This window comes from Zalophus californianus, chromosome 12 (genome assembly GCF_009762305.2).
Source record: "Zalophus californianus isolate mZalCal1 chromosome 12, mZalCal1.pri.v2, whole genome shotgun sequence".
Lineage (NCBI taxonomy): Eukaryota > Metazoa > Chordata > Mammalia > Carnivora > Otariidae > Zalophus > Zalophus californianus.
Genome location: NC_045606.1, coordinates 77,321,731 through 77,346,178, shown reverse-complemented (window position 1 = coordinate 77,346,178; position 24,448 = coordinate 77,321,731). Strand labels below are relative to the sequence as shown.

General features: G+C 38.4%; 2 protein-coding genes across 4 annotated transcripts in view; one reads left to right on the top strand and one right to left on the bottom strand.

The window, feature by feature from the left end:
• LOC113911053 (translation initiation factor IF-2-like) overlaps positions 1-76 on the bottom strand; it is a 32,242-nt gene extending 32,166 nt beyond the window's left edge. The window contains exon 1 of the mRNA XM_027573252.2: positions 21-76. Coding sequence (XP_027429053.2) covers positions 21-76 — 56 coding nt within the window. The remainder of the gene's footprint in view (positions 1-20) is intronic.
• Positions 1-24,448, top strand: part of FAM3C (FAM3 metabolism regulating signaling molecule C) — a 54,100-nt gene that overhangs the window by 4,239 nt on the left and 25,413 nt on the right. For 2 of the 3 annotated variants that reach the window (XM_027574333.2, XM_027574332.2), the window contains exons 2-5: positions 9,633-9,687; positions 14,316-14,420; positions 22,705-22,734; positions 23,861-23,984. In XM_027574333.2, the coding sequence (XP_027430134.1) occupies positions 9,675-9,687; positions 14,316-14,420; positions 22,705-22,734; positions 23,861-23,984 (272 nt within the window). In that variant the 5' untranslated portion in view covers positions 9,633-9,674. Of the gene's footprint in view, positions 1-1,279; positions 1,452-9,632; positions 9,688-14,315; positions 14,421-22,704; positions 22,735-23,860; positions 23,985-24,448 lie in introns of all 3 variants that reach the window. The other variant, XM_027574334.2, reaches the window with a different exon arrangement.

The following is a 24,448-nucleotide window of genomic DNA, read 5'->3' as shown; positions in this document are numbered from 1 at the left end:
GATTAAGTGGTTTACATTACAGCTGTTTAACCCGCAGTTGTAGAACTCGGAAGGAGCAGGCCAAACTAGGTGTCATTTTCTGTTTTTGGCATGTTGGTGCTCCCGTTTACAGAAATCTGATCACCGTTTGATTTCTTCCACTGGATTATAACTTTTTAAGCGAAATTCTGCTTTGGTGGGTGAGGAAAAACTGCAAGAAAACATTTGGGTAATTTTGAATCCAATACTGTTGTAACTAACCATTGCAAACAAGAGTTCTCTCTTCGCTGTTCCTCAGTATGTTGTCTCCAGATTTATTCACTGCCCGCTTTTCCCTCCTCACCCCAACAGGAGACCTGGCCCAGAGTCAGGCTGATTTCCATTCATTGTTAAGGAAATAATGAAATTCTTGTTTTATGAGTTTTACCTTTGGGCTTTTTTGGCCTTGATCTGCCTCACCGCCCCCGCCCCCCCATCTCTAAACTTCTCTGTGTGTTTGGATTGCTGTACTGTAGATCTGAAGTTCTCAGATCTGAGTGAGAGTGAGAACCACCTGGGGAGCTCATTAAACATGCAGGAGTTTTAATCCTCCTAGGGATTCTGGGCTCAGGAATTTGCATTTTAAAAAGCCCACCAATAATCGTGGTGTCCATGCTGTGGGTTACATTTGTAGTTAGGGCTTCAAAGAACCAGATATACTGGTTTACAAAATCTTGGATTACAAAATCCAAGATATTTGTAAGGTACACTATTATTTTATATACTACCATGGGGGAAAAATGTGGTTGTAAACCTCATCCCAGTTTAAGACATGTTATGATGAGGGAAGTAGTGTATACCTTACAATCAATAAAATCATCTCAGGTGCCCCAGGAACCACAGGCCCCTCTTAAGGTAAATGATTATGAGTCATAGAAGCTATGAGATACAAGAATTACAGTGTAGCATTTCTTCAGATCTTTTACCATGTAAAGTATTTGTTTACAATACAATTTAATGTAAGGTGTCCTTACCTGACATTTATTTGTAATGAAGATTATACTGATGACTTGTTTTAAAATGCAAGGTAGCTGGATGGAAGGGTGTAATGTACTCCAGTTTGGCCCCGTATCATTTTCATCCTATCCATTTCTAGTCATTTATGTGTTGATAGTTCAGTTCAAAAGTCTTATTTCCAGTTTCTTTGTACTTTAGTGATTTCCATTTTGTAATTACTGAGATACTAATGTAATGTCACATTGACATCATGTGTGGCTTGACCATTTGATTTCTATCTTTCTTATCACCCTTTTTCTTTTAGAGAGTCCCTGTTGATGCCAGGAGCTGATAATATGCATGTATACCAGCCATCTACTGTCCTCTCTTGAGTAGTTACAGGATATAGTGGTAATAATCAGGGTAAACAGCAGTTTGTCTCTGAATAAACCTGAACTCTGGCTGCCAACTGAAGAAGTGCCTTTGTGGCATATCAGGTACTGAATGACAGAATGCCTGTGTGTTCCAACAAATCTTTCTCCACTAATGAGAATTCAGCGAAGAGCAACCCCACCTACTTAGGGTGCTTCCTTCAGTGGTATCATCTTAGAAAATGAAATATTTTTGTCAGGAAAAGGTTGGCTAGCCCTGTTAGATTTGGGAGGGGAAGCAGAACACATGTCCATTTAGTTTTTAATCACCTGAAGTATTTACAGAAAACGTGGTTAAAAAGCTTGTTGATCAACTGAAATATTTCCAAAATCTGATACCTCAAAGTCCTGAAGAGGTAAGAACTTTAGATCTCTAGCTAATTCACATGGGTTGAAGGAGTTGGACTAGGGAATCCTTAACTTTGAGATGAATCATGTTGAAATACATTTTCTCTTAGGATGTAGTGTGGGTGATCTGCCAAGTGTGGTTACTTCTCCCTCCACTGAGTCTTTGGGGTGAGGTTGATCTAGGAGAGGCACGGGCATGATTTTACTTAGCAGGGCTCCTTTGCTTTTGTACATGGAAAGACAGGTTGATTGTCATATTTCATTCTTAGAAGAAGGGCATTTTATCTAACTGCTGTAGATCAGGTAGACGTTTTCAAAGGGTTGCTCTCTCCATTCCCTGCCAGGAGAACCAACTAAAAACAAGGTGTAGGAATTTATGGTGGACTATGGAGGAAAGCAAAATTCACCCAGAACAATCCCAGTATGCTTCATATTAAGCATTGGTTAGCATTCTGGAGGGGAGTTAGAAACACTTTCTGGCTCATCTGTGCTTTTTCATAGTATGCTTTTAAATCTTTTTGATTTTTAGCCATAATTAGCTACTAATCCGCTTTTTAATGTATTTTGAATGTGATGCATTACAAAATAAGAAAAGCCATTTGATGGTAGTTCAGATAATGTAAAAAATCTAGGCATAGATTATATCCCTCTCTTCCCAATGTTTTCAATAGGAAATTAAAATTCTTTTCTGAAAGATTTATTGGTACTCTTGAGCCATTATTTAAGTTTTGGTCTGTTGCTTTACAGTCTCACATTTTTGAAAGCCGCTTTGCAGAAGGAATAGGTACAGTCATGTTTTTCTTCAGTGATCATTTGAAAAAAATAGTTATTCTTGACATTATAGAATCCATACAGATCTCCTCTCCCCATTCCCAGGAGTATGTTGATTTTTTGCTCCTTTTTTCTTCTAGTCGAAAGAAGGTTAGTTTGGTCCTTTAAAAACCTGGGATACTTTTCTAATTGTTAGGTAGTTATTTAAAAAAATTTTCAAAAAAAAAAATTTTTCATTTGGGGTGCCTGGGTGGCCAAGTCGATTAAAAGTGTCTGACTCTTGATTTCCGGCCAGGTCATGATCTCAGGGTTGTGAGATCGAGCCCTGTATTGGGCTCTGCACTGAGCTTGGAGTCTGCTTAAGATTCTCTCCCTCTGCCCCTCACCCCCACCTCTGCTTGCATGCACTCTCTCTTTCCCTCAAAGAAAAAAAATTTTTTTCCTTTAATTATTACCAGGTTAAACCTACCCGGTTCTTAAAAAGGTGTGTAACGTGTGTATGTTGAAGTGGTAGACTCTTTTAAATGGATGCATTTTCTAGGATTGAGAATCAGAGTGGCCTACTAGTACTGAAATACTTTATGAAGTTAGTAATCGGATTTTTTTCTATTAAGCATTTAGTGTTAACACCAAATTCTATTAAATTCATAATATTCATAACACAATGAGAGCAGCTCAGATGTCATAATCAGTTTTTAAATGTTCTGGTGCTTTCAGATGAATGCAGTCTTCTCACTCCTCTGCATTCTGTCATTTTAAAAATGTATCTAGCCTGGCAAGGTGAGTGTGTGGTGAGACAGGGTACTTGATAGCAGTCTGCAGCTACTATAGTGATAGTTTGTGGGTTTTTTTTTTAAAGTAAAGATTTTTGAAAGCTTAATATTTGCAATTTTAAAAGTTGATCAAACATCGGATACACACCCACCTGCTTTAAGCCTATCACAAAAATAATCACTTTTAAATACCTATGTAAAGAAAACAGTAGTGTCAGTTTTCTTCACCAACATAATTTTACAGTTAATGAAATGGATTGTAATAACATTAATTTTTTTTTAATTTTTTTATTGTTATGTTAATCACCATATATTACATAATTTGTTTTGGTGTACTGTTCCATGATTCATTGTTTGTTCATAACACCCAGTGCTCCATGCAGAATGTGCCCTCTTTAATACCCATCACCAGGCTAACCCATCCCCCCACCCTCCTCCCCTCCAGAAACCTCAGTTTGTTTTTCAGAGTCCATCATCTCTCCTGGTTCGTCTCCCCCTCTGACTTACTCCCCTTCATTCTTCCTCTCCTGCTATCTTCTTCTTTTTCTTTTTTCTTAAAATATGTTGCGTTATTTGTTTCAGAAGTACAGATCTAACCCTAACATTAATTTTTATCCATTTCTTTATACCTGCTCAGATTGCTTTGGAAAACATTCCAAAGTCTAGATTATACCTGTGTTTGCTATAGATGGATTGCTTCATTTATGGGAAGGGAAGGATTTTTTTTTTCCTTCCTTTTCAAGAGGATCCATTATGTTGTTCCTCATGGAGTACCTGCTTCTTCCAATGGAGACCAGTGGAGTAAGAAACTGTATGATGAACGCATACAGAACACAAAATTTAGGGTTGTTCCATCTGTCCTACATCTGTGGCAGTACTTCCAAGAGGACCAGTAGAAGCCTTGTGGAACTTATGTCCTGCAAATAACCCTGCAAGAAATGTTGAAATATTAGGGCATGGTCTATTTTAAAAGTTTTTTTTTTGTTGTTTGTTTGTTTTTAGTTTAAATTTTACTTTTGATTTCTGTCTCAGGTTGTCAAATTACGACCCATGGGTCACTGTGGCTCCTGAGCCAAGATAGGTTTTTATGTTTTTAAGTGATTGGGAAAAAAGTCAAAAGAAAAGTATTACTTGGTAACATGAAAACTTTATGAAATCCAAATTTCAGTGTTCATAAAGTTTTATTGTAACACAGCTGGGCCCATTGTTTACGTATGTCTATGGCTGCTTTCCAGGTACAACTGCCAAGCAGAGTAGTTGCCATGGGGACTGTATGTATGGGCAACAAAACCTAAAATATTTACCGTCTGGCCCTTTTGCAAATTGTTTTTAACGCCACACTTCTGTTTGTAAACTATGGGAGAGTAACTCACCCTCATGACCATTAGGTGTAGAGTCGTTTTGTTTTCAGTGTTTGCTCATTTCCCTCTTTAACTGCTCTAGGACTGAAAATGTAATCTCTTACGTTCTGATTTTGAGGAAGCCTGTTATTAGGCTGGGTTCTTTAGAGATACTGCACTGAGAGGAGATGAGATACCGGAGATTGATCGATAATCCTGAGGAATTGGCTGCTGTGGTTGTGGAGGCTGAGAAGTCCCAGGCGGCTGGGGGAGCCAGTGAATCTTCCTCCAGCCGCGGAACCGACAAAGCCCGCGTTGGAAGTTTCAGTCCTGATTCCAAGGCAGCTGAAGATGACGTTCCAGGCGGAAGACTGTGTGGGCAGAGAGAGCTAATTCTCCCTTACTCAGATTTTTTTGGTTCTGTTCAGGCCTGCAATTGGATGAGGCGGATTTTTGTTGGGGAGAGCCACCTGCTTTACTCAGATGTTAGGCTCATCCAGAAACACCCTCACAGACAGTCTCGTAATAACGGTTAAGCAGATATCTGGGTATTCCATGGCCCAGTCAAGTTGACACATAAAATTTAGCCATCATAGGGCCTAAATGTACTGAAACCTATCTGCTTGCACTGACCTTTGTTTTTCTTCGTCTTTGTGAAAAGCCCTAGTTTGCATGAGTATTACAGTCACCCGAACTTGACTCAGTTGATGCATGTGCATTGCCATTTGACTAGCACCGAATTAAAGTTGGATTGAATTAAGTGATGGTTTCTTTATATTTGCAGAGAAGGATTTATAGTACTTTCTTCTGGTTTAGTTGATTGTCGCTTGTTAATAGTGAATCCATCAGTGGGTGTTTTTGTATGCTTCATTTTCTTCTATGCTTTCTGTCTTGGAGGGGTGTTTTAATATGTGCGCTTAATCATTTTGATAAACTGTCAGATCTCTGGAGTGGCTAGTTGGCAGCAGAGGTTAACAAATTCCTGAGCAATTTACAAAAGCCACATTGATTGGCATGGAATTTGGTCAGCAAGTTGCTTCTATTAGAGTATGTCAGTGAGCTCCTGAGGTGAGAGGGAAGTGTATTTGTACTATCAGCTTCTTAACCCTTTGTATGACTTGAGACAAACCCTTTGATCTCATTTCTAATGCCATCAAAACACGCACTACACCTAGGGGGCTCCTGGGAAGATTACATAAAATAAGAATGTGTACAAAAAGCACTGCTGAGTGCATTACCTAGTTTATTTTAATTGACAAGACCTTCCCCTCCCGGTAAATAATTGTTTTTATGGCTTATTTAGTTGAAATAGAATGGTGTTCTTGTCGTTCACCTGTTGTAACTCAAGTCTACTTCTTAAAGAGAGAATGAAAGTATCACTTGATCTCTGTTTTTATCTGTTGTCCTCAAATTGATTAATTCTAGGTTGAGGCCTGTTGAGTCAGGCCTGATTTTAATAAAACTTGACCAAATTAGAGTAACGTAGGTAGTTGGGTTAAAGAAAATGTTTAAATGACAAGGTATTCAAAGAAATTCTGGATGTCAGTCTGAGATCCTAATGTGGGCTCTCTTCTGCAGTCTAGGTCACATACTGTTCTGTGGCCGAGGGGCATTGGGGTGGCCCTCCTTGCAGCATACTCTCAGATGATTGTGCACTTCTACACATTAGCAGCCTGATTGGGTTTGAGCATTTATTTAAAACACTGAAACTTGTTGTTTTGACTTAGACTACACTCTTGGGGAGCAAAGGTACTATCAGAGGTTTTTTGGTTTTGTTCCTTTTTTTAAATTTTATTTTATTATGTTAGTCACCATACATTACATCATTAGTTTTTGATGTAGTGTTCCATGATTCATTGTTTGTGTATAACACCCAGTGCTCCATGCAGTCTGTGCCCTCCTTAATACCCATCACCAGACTAACCCATTCCCCCACCCCCCCGCCCCTCTAGAACCCTCAGTTTGTTTCTCAGAGTCCATAGTCTCTCATGGTTCATCTCCCACTCTGATACCCCCCACCTTCATTTTTCCCTTCGTACCATCTTTTTTTTTTTTTTTTTAACATATGTATTATTTGTTTCAGGGGTACAGGTCTGTGGTTCATCAGTCTTAACAATTCACAGTGCTCACCATAGCACATACCCTCCCCAAAGTCTATCACCCAGCCACCCCATCCTTCCCACCCCCCCACCACTCCAGCAACCCTCAGTTTGTTTCCTGAGATTAAGAATTCCTCATATCAGTGAGGTCATATGATACTTGTCTTTCTCTGATTGACTTATTTCACTTAGCATAATACCCTCTAGTTCCATCCACATCATTGCAAATGGCAAAATTTTGTTGTGGTTTTTTTTTTTTTTTGATGGCTGCAGACTATTCCATTGTATATATATACCACATCTTCTTTATCCATTCATCTGTCAGTGGACATCTTGGCTCTTTCCATAGTTTCGCTGTTGTGGACATTGCTGCTATAAACATTGGGGTGCATGTACCCCTTCGGATCACTACATTTGTATCTTTAGGGTAAATACCCAGTAGTGCAATTAACTGGGTCGTATGGTAGCTCTATTTTCAACTTTTTGAAGAACCTCCATACTGTTTTCCAGAGTGGCTGCACCAGCTTGCATTCCTACCAACAGTGTAGGAGGGTTCCCCTTTCTCCGCATCCTGGACAACATCTGTGGTTTCCGGACTTGTTAATTTTAGCCAATTTGACTGGGGGTGTGAGGTGGTATCCCATTGAGGTTTTGATTTGGATTTCCCTGATGCCGAGCGATGTTGAGCACTTTCTCATGTGTCTGTTGGCCATTTGGATGTCTTCTTTGGAAAACTGTTCATGTCTTCTGCCCATTTCTTGATTGGATCATTTGTTCTTTGGGTGTTGAGTTTGATAAGTTCTTTATAGATTTTGGACACTTGCCCTTTATCTGCTATGTCATTTGCAAATATCTTCTCCCATTCTGTTGGTTGTCTTTTGGTTTGGTTAACTGTTTCCTTTGCTGTGCAAAAGCTTTTTATCTTGATGAAATCCCAATAGTTCATTTTTGCCCTTGCTTCCCTTGCCCTTGGTGCTGTTTCTAGTAAGAAGTTGCTGCGGCTGAGGTGAAGGAGGTTGCTGCCTGTGTTCTCCCCAAGCATTTTGATGGATTCCTCTCTCACATTTAGGTCTTTCATCCATTTTGAGTCTGTTTTTGTGTGTGGTGTAAGGAAATGGTCCAGCTTCATTCTCTGCATGTGGCTGTCCAATTTTCCCAACACCATTTGTTGAAGAGACTTTTTTCCATTGGACATTCTTTCTGCCTTGTCGAAGATTAGTTGACCACAGAGTTGAGGGTCCATTTCTGGGCTCTCTGTTCTGTTGGTTTTGTTCCTTTCTAGTCTATCTTAAAAGTGCTCTTCCTACCACCAGTATTCTAGTTTTGGTAAATAGCTCCAATTTCTGTATCTCTACCTTTTTAATGAATGTATCAGAAAAACTGTAGATTCTTCCACCTGTTGCTTCTGGATTCAAGAGCTGTGAATTTCTAGCCCAGGACTTTTTACTTTTTTACTGTTGTGTTAATTTTCTGTGAAGCTCTTTTATCCTTGCTTGATTGTTGGAGGTTCAGCCTGAGGTTTATGTCAGGTATATTCCACGAAATTTCTGCTTTTTTCTCCTTGAGATGATTATATGTAATGATTTTCTTTGTTTTTTAAATGTCATCCTAAGAAGACAAGTTAGGAATGACTTGGAATTAGCATACTGTAAACACGTTCCTTGATATGCTCTCAAATATATTCGATACTTTTTCCTTATGCTGATCTACACTCTTGCGTCATTAATTTGTCATAAGCAAACTAATTAAAAATGCGTTAGGCTGAGATTTTATGAGATTTTAATTTAGAGATTTTATGAAATGTTCTCTCAGAAATTTAATGGAAAACATGAATTCCGCTAGACATTTGCAGTCGCTTATTGTGGTCCTGTTAGTATCAGTGTAGAAGCAGGCCTGTGGGACAGTGCCAGTGGGGGGGGTTTGTGAGGTGGTGACTTCGCTGGCGCAGGGGTCCTCTGCGGGGTTGGAAGTAGTGAAAAAGAACAGCATGCATCTGCCCAACTGCTTACCCATTTCCAAAGAAATTTTCTAGGCCACATTCAGATAAGAGCGAAGTTATTTTGGAATATTAACTGGGAGGAAAGTGAGTGTTGTGAGTGTAGTGTTCCATTTTGCTGGAAGTCAAAAGAGGATTTAAAACCAGTCATGGGTTTCATTTGAAAAGCCAAGGATTTTTTTTTTTTTTCCTTTCTGCTTTTATGTGATGGCTTATGGATACTTTAGTATCTGTTGTTTCCTTTTAGTATTTCCCTAGCCTGTGGATAAGTAGTTAGCTTAAATAGATTGATAACACTGGCTTTTCGTATTATGTGCAAGGTGTTCAGATAACAGAGGAAAAGAAATCAATAATGCTCCATTTGCTATTAGTTTAAATGTTGATATTTTCTTCAGGGGAAATTGGGCAGAAGAAAGGGAGCTCTCCTATGAACACTGGTCCTTGGATGCTCACCACCCCCACCCTGGTCTATTTCTTACTGGTGAATGAACAAACTGGATGGTTCACTTCCTTTCTGTGTCCTTCAGGGGTGTGCTGCTATTTTTGTTTAAAACATTCTGTGAATTACTAGATCAGACATCAGCATTGAAACATCGGTATCAAGGACAATCTAAAACAAAGGTCTCAGATTCATTAATCAAAATTTTCTTTTGAATTCCTTTCCTATACCATAGGTGGAGTAGACTGAGGCAGCTGTCTAGTTAAACCTCTGCATGAATTTCCTATCAAACTCATTTACTTGCTTTTTCATTTTCTTTTTAAAATTTCACCTATCTTGAGTAATTTCCTAGGAGGGAAACACACACAAATGTCATGACATTTGTCTAATTAGGTTATTATATATACTTCAAGTCAAACTCAATCTAGGCAGGAATGCTCATTCTAGACCTAATGATGTTTGCCTTTTCTTTTGATTTTAGGAGGTTGTTTAATGAAAAGTGCCATAGACTGAAAAACGAAACATGAGGGTAGCAGGTAAGATACTTAATTCAGTAGAAATAGTTTTACTTTTCACATAACTTGTTTATTTAAATGGCTAAAGGAGAGCGTAAGTAATCTTTTTCTATATTAAGAACAAAGCTGATGCAGATACATAACAGACTAAATCACTACTTCGCCTACTTTTTTATGTAGTCAGTAAATCACAAATTGGACAGACTTTTGTGAAAATTATTTATATGAAATTTTTTTAAGTTATGGCTTTAATGTTTATGTTCTTATACATTAAGCTTATTTGCCTAATAGAATAAAATGCCCATATAAGTAACAATTTTGACAACCTAAGGAGACTGATTTTTGTTTTTGCTAAGTTCTTGCTTTTTGAGAAAAATAAGTCATAAAGTTTAGAAGAAGCTTACGTCTTTGCTATATATGTACTTACCTGGAAACGAAACTAGTGTATGTGAACAATTCGGTAAAATGTATGTTTGCTTAAGTGAATATTTGCTGGTTCGAGTTCAATCTGCCTAAGTGAGGTTATGTCTAAGATAAGCATATTGAGGAAATTGCAAAACATAGCTCGATGTTCATAGTGTTAAGGTAACTATCTTTAAACATTATAGAAAGATGCATAAATACTGGGAGAGGCTGACGCCCTCTTCTTGCCTTGACTGTGAAAGTGTGTTCTCCCAGTGCCTCCCCTCCCTTCAGCACAGCCAAGGCCCTAGACGAAACGCACACTTTACGTAGAAATTTCTACTATGTAGAAATTTCTACTTCTATACTTTCCAGCATAGAAGGTAACTTGTAATTTCTCAAAATCGAGATCGTCTTTCTTGTAATTATCATCTTCTCACCAGCAAGCCAAGTATTTTCCTATGGGGGGGGGGCATCTCTTAAAAAGTGTCTAAAGTCAAGGTGGGTGAACAAAACGAGACTTCTTGCTTCAGTCGTCATTTTGTGGAATCAGGTGCAGGTGATTAAACATCATACTCATTAAGCAGAGATACCAGGGTTCACAGATGCCCTTGTGGAAATTTGGAAATCTGGACCCCTACAAAACTGTCCTTTTTTTGAGTAGCTATTCAGTTGTTGAAGGAAAATTTTCCCAGAAACTTAAGAGCTTATTTGTGGTTTAAAAAACATATTACAATGTCTTTTTTTTTTAATGATCTTTGAATACGGCAGGACTGACTACTGATGATCACATGTCTCCACATGATTTTAAAAGTACAGTAATTAAACATAGTGATTGAAATAATCAAGTTTTCTCTTCCTCACACGACTACACTCATTCTAGTTGAAATTAAATTTTCATTTAGTTCATTTCTCTGATTCTGATTTCATTTAGTTCATTTCTCTGATTCTCCAATTCCAAGGTCAATTGATAAATATTCACTGAGTACTTATTTTATGTTTACCAGTATTCCTAGTATTGGTCTTGAAGGGGTTGGTTTTGATGAGCAAAGAGAGATTAGCTGTTAATTTATTGCCTTTAGTGTGCTTAATCTTTTCTAATTTAAGAAAATCTAGTTGCTTTGAAATATTCTCATAGCCTTTATTTTTATAGTAAGGCAACAGTGTCTAAAGTGTATGCTTTTTGGTTTGTGAAAAATAGGGACACACTCAGATTAGTGCAGTCCATGGCTAGAAAGAAGAGAGAGTCTCATGGGAAGTTAAGAATGGGGACTATGACAATAGCCAAACTATGGAAAGAGCCTAGATGTCCATCAACAGATGAATGGATAAAGATGTGGGGTGGTGTGTGTGTCACACACACACACCCCACATCTTTATCCATTCATATATCTACACAATGGAATATTATGCAGCCATCAAAAAATGAAATCTTGCCATTTGTAATGACGTGGATGGAACTAGAGGGTATTATGCTAAGTGAAATAAGTCAATCAGAGAAAGACAAGTATCATATGATCTCACTGATAGGATGAATTTCAGAAACAAGACAGAGGATCATAGGGGAAGGGAGGGAAAAATGAAACAAGACGAAACCAGAGAGGGAGACAAACCGTAAGAGACTCAATCTCAGGAAACAAACTGACTGTTGCTGGAGTGGTGGGGGGTGGGAGGGATGGGGTGGCTGGGTGATCGACATTGGGGAGGGTATGTGCTATGGTGAGCGCTGTGACTTGTGTAAGACTGATGAATCACAGACCTGTACCCCTGAAGCAAATAATACATTATATGTTAATAAAAAAAATAAAAAAAAAAACAAAAACCTTGTAAAGTTGAAAGGATTAAAATTTTTAACCCCACCCCCCCCCCAAAAAAAAGAATGGGCACTATGGTGTGGTATGGTCAGGTCCCTTTAGGTCCAGAGTTGAACGGTGACTAGCTCTGGAGGAGACCCCTCTGTAACAGAAGTTCTAGAACTCTAGCATTATGGAGGCTGTGCTAGTATTTACCTGCCTGCTCCTTTCTGGGGCCATCTGTTTATTCTGTTAACCAGTTCATTTCTCGATCTCGAACTTTTCTCTGCCTTAGAGCTTTTATTTCCTCTTAGTTCCTCTGAGGGTCCAGTGCCAGTGACTAGGTCTTGGGTGAAGACTCATTTCTGCCAGTAACTAGTTATGTGACCTTAGGCAAGTGACCAAAAAATTTTCAGCCTTGATTTCTTTTCTGTAAAATGAAAATAATACACTGGAAAGCTGTGCTAATGCGATTATGCTTATAAAGCATTTAGCTCTATAGAAGGTACTCAGTAAATGGTGTGTGTGTGTATTGTATACACAAACGTATATATGTATGTATGTATGCATATATATGATGTATATGTTGTATACAGTTTGTTTAGTGTAGGCTCAGGTCTAACTTCGTATTGAATTTAGTCTAGAACTTTCATGTATTATAACCTTGATATTTCATTCATTTTAATATTTTAATCTTAAACGCTAAAGGTTTCATATAGCTGCTCTAAGGGGCAGGGAAAAGTTATCTCTGGTTGCACATGCTCATGATTGCTAGGAAATGAGTGGTTAAGACTGTCATATGATACACAGTCTTGCAGCCCTGGGTCTTAAGTGATCAAGAAGGAATGTGTCACCTCTTAACATTCATCTATTTAGCAAACACTTGTTGAGAGGAATGACTATGTCCAGGCACTCTGCTAGATCCTTGGGGGCAAGAGCTCAAAGCCTATTGGAATTTTGCTCTCTTAGGCACTAAACATGTAGGCAACTTGTAGTTGCTTTTGAAAGTAAGTGATTTTTGGCGGGGAGAAGGTCGGACACAGCAGGTGCGGAGATTGATTAGGTTAGTGAGGCTTCCTCACTGCCATCTCATTTCTGTGTTTGTAGAGTGTTTCTAAATAGAAGTGCGGAGCTCTGTGAAACCAGCACTTCTCAGCATCACTGGCCCTTTGAGAGCATCAGTTCATTCTCTTCCCGCTCCTTGAAGGATGTAGTCCTAGTTCTTTAGGTTTAGGAAATTAGAGCGAACATATAGTTCCTTTTTTACTCTTCCTTACCCACTGAGTTGAGTTTTGGTAGTGCTTTAGGAGAATGTGGTAATTTGGTGCTAGAATGGAGTACTGTACCAAGCACTGGGCCCCATCAGGGTCCCTGGATTCTGGGCCTTCTGCTGCTGCGATGTTATTTGTAATCGGGCGCAATTGCCTGACCTCTGGGCTTTTGTGTCCTTAAGGGTGGAGAGATGCCTCCTGATCCCATCTACCTCTTTTAGATCAATATAAATTAAACTTTTGGTAAGAGGGGAATGGAGATGGTACAGGCAAATATTAGTATTATTGAACAACCTAATGAGATGCTCTGAGATCCTAGGGGAGAGGGAGGATATTTCTTCCTTGTCATTTTCCATTTCCTTTCCTGTCTTGCACTTTTTTTTTCCTTTCCTAGATTTGCCTACCTATGGAGAAAAAAGACAAGTCATCGATTCCTGTTAAGCAATTAGTTAGCTAGTAGCTGGCAGTGCTAACTCTGTAAGGCACTCAGAAATGATTAAAGGTGGAAAGGTATGAAAGTCTACAAGTGTGTCTTGATAGAGCTTATCATGTAGCTGCACTATGAAGCATGTGCGATAGGTGCTAGATTAAGTCCTCTAGGATTCCCGGAGGATAAGCGTAAGGATGAATACTTTGTTGTTCGCCATAGCAGGAGCGCTTGTGTAGCTCTAAGAGATAGGATGGTGATAGGACAGTAAACCTGTTATATGTCACTTGAGAGTTCCTTACTTAGCGTCTTGGTGTTGCTGTAGTATCTCCACAAGGTCCAGCGTTTTTGGATTATCCCTGTATAGTGTTGCCCTTTGTATTTGGAAAGGGTTAGGAATGCGTCAACCCACATACTTGATGATGGTGTTCCATTTGCCATGATACTTTTGTGTAGTTTTGGTTTTTTGTTGTTGGTTTTGTTTTTGTTTTTTCATGAGAAAACTAGGCAGATGAGTCAAGCAGTCTTGTGTTTGGATTACTAGCCAATCTGATAATTCTTTAATCAGGAAAATCCCTTATCTTGATGGATGGTGGGTGCAGTTTTTGTTGTAACTCAAGTAAAATTAAGATCCAATAGATAAAACTTACTAGTTTTAAGAAATCTTTTTATAAACTTAAATTTTTCATGAAAATGCATTCATAAAAGTTCTGTGGTCTCAGGAGCTCATGCCGAATTATTTCTGCCCCTTTCTAGGTGCTGCAAAGTTGGTGGTAGCTGTGGCAGTATTTTTACTGACATTTTATGTTATTTCTCAAGTATTTGAAATAAAAATGGATGCAAGTTTAGGAAATCTATTTGGTAAGTTCCATTTTTTTCCCCTTAAATCTTGTTTTTGATTGGTTGTCTATAAATTTTTACCAATTATCAGCGTCAAGTCACTCTGCTGTTTAAGTCTGTCTAGAAAAGAAAGTGTAAATATGTCAGTAAGTGTGATCCATTAGAATATTCTAAAATACGCAGTAGGAAGTCTTAAAATTAATTCCGTATAAAGCATGAATCTTCTATTCAACATTTGGAATAGATTTAATGGGGTCTATTTCATTCATGGCGTTCTAAATGAATATTCTGGAAGATATCAGATGCTATTCTAGTCGGCTGCTAGAAAACTTGGAACCAAATCTAGCCCTCAGTTAGTAAGTGGAGTCATGATAATGCATTTTAAATACCAGCCACAGAAATCCATCTTGCTTTCCTACCCTTATTTCCTTCTGCATCATTTTTCTCTTTGCCAGTTTATTTAATGCTATATTGTAAACATACCATTGTAAGCTACTTTAACTAAAATATTCTTAAGTTAGTAAAATAAGTTAACTTTTGAAATGTTTGAATAAGCTTTGGTTGAAGCGTTGTTTAAGGTATTAAAAATTATGCGTGAAAAGTGAGAATATGAAACCTAGAAATAGTATTTTGACCCATGAGACAGAAGTCTGTTGGAACAACTTTGAGATCTCTGGAATAGGGAGTTTTGCTTTCCATAAATTAGTATTTGGAAGGGATACCAAGACCTCGTTCACTTCTTCTCACATCTAGTTTCAAGACTCCCTTAAACCAGTGGTCCTCCAGCTTTAATATCAAAGGAATCTCCCCAGGATCTTGGTATACAGACTCGGATTCAGTGTCTAGAATGGGGCCTGAGAGTCTGCATTTCTAACAAACTCCCAGGTGATGCTGAGGTTTCTACTCACAGACCCACGTACTGAGTATCAAGGCTTTAGACAGTTCTGGTGTGTAATCATCAATTTCTCTATAAACATTTTCAGGTGACTTTTCTGGCAATAACTACTTAAAAGTACTTTTTATATTGCACTGAATTCTGTCTTTTATACTCCACAGTAGTATCAGTGCACTGATCTATCTGTTGGAGTTCCTTCCACACCAGTGGAGCTCTCAAATAGTTAAACTGCAGTCATACTCTTTCAGGACATCTTTTTTTGTAAGTTTTCATCTTCTCCAATTATGGAATCCCCACCCCCACCCCCCCCCCTTTGAACCATTCCTCTCAGTGTACTGGCTATTTTCCTCCTGAACCATCTGTTTTTCAATACCCATTTTAAAATGGAGTATCCAGGGGTGTACCTGGGTGGCTCAGTCGATTAAGCGTCCAACTCTTGATTTTGGCTCAGGTCATGATCTCAGGGTCGTGAGATCCAGCCTCCTGTCAGACTCTGCACTGGCCGTGGTACCTGCTTAGGTGTCTCTCTCTCCTTCTCCCTCTGCCCGCCCCTTAAAAAAAAAATACACACACACACACACACGCGCGCGCACACACACACACACACACGGATTCAGTATATAGTAGTCGTTACAAAGTACAGTGATAATGTGACTTCTGTCTTCTGTTAACTACGAAGAGGCCAGCCTGGTGTCCTTTGAGATCACAGCTGGTTGCGGTTGAATACTGGGGCAGAAAAACACTGAAGCCTTTGAGGACTTGTTCAGGGTCACTGGGGAAACAATGTGTATGGCCAGGTCACCTAAGAAAGGTTGATGGTGGGGCGCCTGGGTGGCTCAGTCGTTAAGCGTCTGCCTTCGGGTCAGGTCATGATCCCAGGGTCCTGGAATCGAGCCCCGCATCGGGTTCCCTGCTCTGTGGGAAGCCTGCTTTTCCCTCTCCCACTCCCCCTGCTTGTGTTCCCTCTCTCGCTGTGTCTCTCTCTGTCAAATGAATAAATAAAATCTTAAAAAAAAAAAGAAAGGTTTATGGTAAGGGAAGAAGATTGTGGCAGAAGCAAGTTGAATGTTTTGTTTTTTAAGATTTTATTTATTTATTTGGCAGACACAGCAAGAGAGGGAACATAAGCAGGGGGAGTGGGAGAGGGAGAAGCAGGCCTCCCGCAGAGCAGGGAGCCCGCTGCCGGGCTGATGCAGGGCTTAATCCCAGGACCCTGGGATCATGACCTGACCCGAAGGCAAACGCTTAACGACTGAGCCACTCAGGCACCACTGTTTTTTTTCTTTTTTGAAGTACTGTAGAGACTCGCATGTCTATAGGCTTTGGGCAAAGATTCAGGGAATTACAAGTCAATGGGATGAGACTGAACAAACAAGAAAAAGAGGGTCCTTGAAAGAAGGAAGGCAATGGGACCATTGGTACACATAAAAAAAAACTACTTTGGGAACAGGCCCAGTGTTTTCAGAGAGAAGAGGCTTGGGTGAATCCACAGCCACGCTCGCCCTAGTTTGGCTCTTCATCTCTAGTCTGGACCGTCTGTGTAAGCATTGCAGGGATGCTCCATGTCTGTTTCTCGTCCTTGGTATCTGTGTTTCATCGCTGCAGAGCAGTTCTCTTAACACTCATGAACCTTTGGTACTTCTGACAACTAGAGAGTAAAATCAGAGTCCCTACTTAGGATGGCACGCTCACACCCTCACCCGCCTCTGCCCCTCCCCTCCTTACCCCATGCCTTGCACTCGCTGTGCCGGTCTGCACAGCATCTGTAGGCCCACACCCCAGCCTTGCTCATGCCGATTCCTCACACTGCACATCTTTCTCAGCCCCCCTTCCTCCGTTAATCCTTCTCATTTTTCAGAACTGCATAAATGCCCCTTCTTGAGAGAAATTATATTTGAACCTCCCCCTTTTCCTATTAGAATGTGTAGTTTCTTTTTTGAACTGTTTGTTCCTAAAGCATAGTACTTATATCTCAATTTGGCACTCATTTTATTCTGCCTTACATTGTATAATGTCTTTTATTTTCCACGTATCTGTTTTCCCTTATTAGAGAATGAATCTTAAGGGCAATAACACCTTGGTGCTTCACCCGGCTCTAGCGCTGGGCCGTACATGTAGACAGTACATGCTGATTGGATGGAAAATGGATGTAAGTGATTGAGGATCAGGATTTTTACATGGGAAGGAAGAATATTTCCAAAGTGGGACTCATTTAAAACTATATTAATTGAAAAGCCACTTGTAGTCAGCTATGAACAGATGCTGAGCTATTTTAACTGGGATAGTTGTCTCTTAATTTTCATTTTGATTTTTCCTAATGTTCGGAATCTGCAAGGTTTTATTGTGTGTGTTTTAGGTATTTGATTTACACATTCTTAGGACAGATGGCTTATTTTGTTATCATATCTGAAGTCTTACACTGTATCCACAAAACCTTATTGGATTCCAATTTATTGAATTGGTGAAAATTTAATTTGTTTTAATTCTCATCACAGAATAATTGGGCAAAGATGAAGATAGGGTTGTCTTTGCCATTTGCTTAGCATTTAACTCAGTTTACCAAAGGGCGATAAGTTTAACTCAACATTAGAATTGTTTCTATAATCCGTATACTAGTAGGTCCCATGAGGTGAACTACAGTTGTATTGGTGGTGAATTTTTCCTTTTTTTTCTGTGTGTTGATATAATAGCTTACTTGATAGTTCTATAAATTTAGATTTAGGTTGATTGTATAGTACTACTGTAGAAAAATAATATGAACTATTTCTAGAATATGATGAAAATTTTGCTCACAATTAGTTGAAATTACTAAAATACATTGTGATTTTTTAAAAACAAGCTTTTCACACAACTTTTTGAGATAATTGTAGGTAGATGCACATGCATTTATGGGAAGTAATACAAAGAGATCCTGCATACCCTTTACACAGTTTCTCATATTGGTAACATCTTAGAAAACTATCTACAGTGTCACAACCAGGGTATCAACATGGATACAATCTGTGAGTTTTAGTTATGATTGCATTTTAACACAGTGTTAGTTTTCAGCATGGATACTTAACAACTAGTGAATGTACTAAACACATTCCAAATTATTTTTGCATATATAACTGCAGTACTTACTGTTCTATTGAGTTGATTTATTTTTACTCTCGGATTTAAACCATTGAAATAGTATATGCATAAATTACTTGACATTATTAAAAACTAAATTATGAAATAGTTCTGATTTCTGTAGCTTGACTTATTGGACGGCATTCATTGATGAAATCCAAATCTGAAAAAAAAAAAATTCCAGGTGAATTCATTTTCTCAGCTCATCTGATAAGAGTAGATAATAATGATTAAGCCATTAACTTTTTTCTTGAAGAAAGTAAGTGTTCTAATTCTATTTGATATGGTACTTATTTCATAGATATTGGAGACCTTTGTTTTTCAGTCATTTTAAATTATTAAGAATTGTTCAGTCATATAAGCCATAAAAACAACTGGTAATTTGAAAATTAAATTCAGTTAATGTAAAAGATTCAGCAGTCAGTGAGCTTCTTTAGCTTTCCAGAGATATTTTATATCTAAACTGTACAAAATCTCAGTTTATCTTGATGCAACTTAATCTTGAATAATTCATGATTATTCCACAGTAAAAATGGTGCCTGGCTGTTTATTTTCTTAAAATAAAAAATTTTATTTTGTTTTATTATTTTTTAAAGATTTTATTTATTTGCCAGATAGAGACACAGCAAGAGAGGGAACACAAGCAGGGGAGTGGGAGAGGGAAAAGCAGGCTTCCCGCTGAGCAGGGAGCCCGATGTGGGGCTCGATCCTAGGACCCTGGGATCATGACCTGAGCCGAAGGCAGACGCCTAACGACTGAGCCACTCAGGTGCCCCTAAAATAAAAAATTTTAAATAAAACTTGAAAAAAGTGCAAACCAAATAAAAAATGTTTATTATTGTTCCTTCAAGTGAAAAGTTGTATGTATTGGAAGAAATTAAGAATTAAAGCTGTCACGGTAGTTGGAAGAATACAAGTGGCAGGGAAGGAGGGATTTTTGCTGGCCTGCTGTGCCCCTACTCTACATGTGGAGAACATCCCATTTTATTTGTGAAAATTTAGCTGTTTGGCTTTCAGGTGTTAAAATTCTCAGAATTGCAGGCTCAGTAGAGGGCTTTTGGTTTTGATAAATATTAGATAAAAATTAGTTTTCATCTGGTCTGGGAAGAAAAGTCTTTCCAAGAGTTGTTTGTTGTTGTTTAAAGATTTTATTTATTTATTGAGAGAGCATGTGTGCATTCGAGCGGGGGAGGTACACAGGGAGAGAATCTCAAGTGGACTCTGAGCTGAGTGCGGAGTCTGACAGAAGGCTCAATCTCACGACCCTGAGATGGTGTGTGACCTGAGCTGAAATCAAGATTTGGATGCTTAACTGACTGAGCCACCCAGGCTCCCCTATTTGTTTTTTTTTTTTTTTTTTAAACCTTTAACCTCTTTTCTCTTTATTCTTACACAGAGTAAATGGAGGTGATGTTAGTATTTAAAAGCCTAATGATTAAAAAAACTGGTTTTCCCCAAATCCTATCCCAGTAACGTTTTTTGAATTAAATAGCATTTACCTTTTTTTTTTTTTTTTAAATCTCTTTAAGTTTTACAAGCAAACTAGTTTGACCATTTTATAGGCTCATCCCTGGCTTTTCTTCTACCTCCCTTTGCTCAGCCACACTCCTCTTTGAGCATTAGTTGATTATTGATGTCTCGAAATTCTCTAATCAGCCCTCTGATTTTAAATCCAGAGGCCTCTCTGGGTAGCCTTTGTTAACTTTCCCATTTATATCTTCATCCCAGATCTCATTTAGGGTGGCTTTGAGACTTTCCCACTTGGATTGTCTCCCAAGTATCTAAAATTGGCAGGTTCAGCAAAGAACCCATTCCTTACCCCTATCTCCTCACTAGATTATGAGCATCTGAGTGCAGACATGGTGTTTTTGTTCATTGGTTCATGTGAATGAATAAATGAAGGCTTCTAAAGCCAAATGTCCAAGAGGCAAACTTGACTGCTCCCTTTCCATCATCCCTCCATCTGGTCCATTCTCAAGTCCCATCAGTGTTGCTTCCTTAGTCGTTCTGAACTGGTCTACTTGTTTCAAACCCACAGTCATTACCTTTGTTCCAGCTGCTATGCCTTTTTACCTGGATTACTTTAGCAGCATCCTGGTCCTTGTGGACTCCTTGTCTTCAGTCTTGAATCCTCTGCAGTCAGAAGGGTTGTTCTGAAAGCTCCCTATCCTGGCTTCCTGCCCTGAGCAGGACTAGCAGTTTTTATGCATGTGATCAGAGGACCTCAGACATTTCCCATTTTGCAACTCAATAGGAGTTTGGGTGCTTGAGTGAAATAGGACTTTGAAAACGATCTCTGCCAGTTATTAACTATGACTTGAAACAAATCAAATCAGTAAACTTCTCAGTTCCCAGTTTCTTTCTCTTTGAAACAGGGATGATGATTAAATCAGTAATACATGCAAAAGTACTCGATAAGAGTACCCAGCATATATGAAGGAGCTCTGTTACATTACCCCTGTTCTGACCCCACTGTCTTCCCGTATCTTGTTACCATAAGTTAGGCATACCAGAATTCCTGATTTGAACAGTGTTTTTCTGTAAATATCTTAACACCTGAGTCTGATGATATGCGTTTGTTCGGGGCAAAGTGAAGTTGAGAATACCTAGTGTTGATGCTGCTAATCACTCTCTGGGCTTTCATTTTCTTGTTTACAAAAGTGAGAGCTTTGGCCCAGATGATCTCTAGAATTGATGTTTCCCTTACTTTTGTGCCATAATTAAGGAAACTGAAAGAACGAGCCCAGTAGTCCCAGCACTCTAATTTACTAAGTGGTCTTGTTTTTTTCCTTCAAGTCTTTGTCCTTATCCATGAATATGTTTCGTACTTAGAGATAAGGCTTGATTTTTTGCTTTATTTCATGCATTAGACTTTCTCTGTGTTACTCCATTGCTTTTATGACTTCAGTGGCATGTAATATTTTGAGTGTTTTATAGAGTTAGTGAGCCTTCATTTTACTTGGTCATTTTTCTCTTTTTAAACATTTACATATTATTTTTCAGCTTTAACTTTCTGTTTCCAGTTTGAGTTCTGGACTTACAGGAAATTCTCAATTATCTAAAATAGTACAGAACTAAAAACCCAGTGACTATTTATAGTCAAACAGCTGACAAATATTTGTGACACCGCGTACCTATTAGCCAAATGGGGAAGTGGCTGCCCACAGTACTGTCGATGATCCGAACTGTGATCCCCTAGACTGGGATCAGATGTTAGTGCTTTTAAAAAGCTCTAAGTGTAGATGGCCAGGTTGAGATCTGCTACATTAAAGTTAAGATTTGATCATAAGGTTCTGGCTTCCTTGGACTGATAAATTATAAAAGGCTTAGTAATTGACCTTATTTTGTTTATTACACCCAATACATTTCTATTGTAGAGAAACTAAACTCCTCACCACCACCGTCCCTCTTGTGTTCCCCGCCCCCGAATCTCCTAGCCTAACCACCAAGATAAGTTTATATATATTCTCCAGGACTTCACATGCATGTGTACACAACTCTGTGTACAGCAGGATCAACTTTTTAAACACTGTAATAGTCACCAAGTGCATATTTAAGGTCATTTAAAGGGAAGTTTGAAATAGCGTATGGTATCAGTTATGTGTGAAATCTAAAAAGGACAAACCCCGAGAAACAGTAAAATGGTGGTTAGCAGGGGTTGGGAGGAAGGTAGGGGGGAGACTTTGCTCAAAGGGTCTAAACTCCCAGTTATAAGAGTAACAAGTTTGGGGATCTCTAAGGTAACATGGTGATTATAGCCAGTAATAACTGTATCATATACTTGCATGTTGATTAGAGAGTAGATCTTAAATGTTCTTGCCACAAAAAGAGAAATGGTAACTATGTGATGGGATGGAGGTGGTAGCTAATACTAGTTATCATTTTGCAATTTACAGATGTATCAAGTCAACATATTGTACACCTAAACTTACAGAATGTTATGTGTTGATTATGTCTTAAGAAAGCTGGAAAAAATTGAAAAATAAATTTAAAAAGAAATTAAGTTTGTAGAGTATCTTTCTGATTGGGATTTAAATTATAACTAGAAATAAAAATAAAATGTAAAGAAAGAATAAAATGTTCTATCAGTAATAAAATACTACCGTCCATAATTCCTCTGCATAATTGTTTGTAGTGAGTTTTGTCGCCTAAAGTTACTTTCACGCTTTTTCTCAAGAGCGATATTGTTTTCTTTTTATTTTATAAGTCTGTTAGTTCCAAATATGTTTAAAAAGTGGATATTTGACAATAGCTTTATTCCTTCTAACAAAGACAATCTTTTCTTTTTTTTCCTAGCAAGGTCAGCGTTGGACACTGCTGCGCGTTGTAAGTATTTCATGTCAATATTTTGCACACAGTTTATTCTGTTTTATCTTAGGCATATGAGCACTTAAAATCAAACAATGGAGAGATTTCAACTTGAGCAAAATTGAGTTAGAACTTTTTAAGTTATAAGGATGCTATTTGACTGGACAGCTTAATATTCTTGGTATATATTGGTATTCATAATGGATATTTTATTAGTGTTTTTAGTGTCAGTAGTATAAGTGCAGAAAATGTGTGAAAGAAGAATTCCTCGTTAGAACTAGAATGTGAGCAGATATTCAGTGTCAGTGATGTGTTAGGCTTTTTACTCGTTCTAGAGTTAATGATGTATTGTGCATATATGGACTAGAAATGTAAAGTAGCAATTCAAAACCTCCCCTATCCTGAATTTTTTAAAAAAGATGTATTTATTTATTTTAGAGAGAGAAAGAGAAAGAGAGCGAGCACGAGCAGTAGGGGCAGAGGGAGAGGGAGAGAGAATCTTAAGCAGGCTCCGGGCTGAGCACAGAGCCCCACGCGGGGCTCAGTCTCACGACCCTGAGATCGTGATCTGAACTGAAACCAAGAGTCTGTCGCTTAACCGACTGTGCCACCCAGGTGCCCCTCCCCATCCTGAATTTTAAAAAAAATTTAAAAATAATTAGAAGGGAGATGGTTGGGGGATGGGCAAAAATGGGTGAAAGGGAGTAGGAGAAATAAACTCCACGTTTAAAATTAACAAGTCAGAGGAATAAAAGCTATAGTGTAAAAAATATAATCAGTTGTATTTTGATAGTGTTGTATGGTGACAGATGGTAGCTACACTTGTGAGCTTAGCGTAATAACATGTAGAGTTGTTGAATCTGTTATACACCTAGAACTAATGTAATAGTGTTTGTTTGCTAAATTAAAAACTTTAGAAAAATAAAAAAGTAATCAAATATATTTACCTTCATCAAGATCAATTACTTGATTCATTTATGTCAGTTATTAGCTTGTTTCCTAGGAAGTTCTGTTTTTTGTTTTGTATGTATTTTAAGATACATATATCTTGGTGTTTTTACATAATGCTCTTTCTGGTTTAAGATATGAAACAAACTGATTATAGAGTCTACTAATACTTTTTTAAAAACATTTCTCCCCAAAGCTACAAAACCCCCCAGATACAAATGTGGAATCTCAAAAGCTTGCCCTGAGAAGCATTTTGCTTTTAAAATGGCAAGTGGAGCAGCCAATGTGGTGGGACCCAAAATCTGTCTGGAAGACAATGTGTAAGTATTTATCAGTTTGGAAGTATATGGTGTGCTATTAAATTATAGCAAATTGAACCTGAGTTTAATGGATCTTTTGAAAATGTATTGGGCATGTTTTAAAAAGTGATTTCAGTTATCATTACAGAATTTTTTCTCCCACGTGTTTAAAATTCTGAAATTTTGGGGCGCCTGGGTAGCTCAGTTGGTTAAGCTTCTGCCTTCGGCTCGGGTCATGATCCCAGGGTCCTGGGATCGAGCCCCGCATTGGGCTCCCTGCTCTGCAGGGAGCCTGCTTCCCCCTCTCCCACTTCCCCTGCTTGTGTTCTCTCTCTAGCTGTGTCTCTGTCAAATAAATAAAAGAAACCTTTAAAAAAAATTCTGAAATTTCCTATTAGAGTGACATAAGAACATAGCATTTATTCAGCTTCATGTAAAGACGAGGGATTTCCTCTCTGAATCCTCTAGACATGGGCTTTCCCACC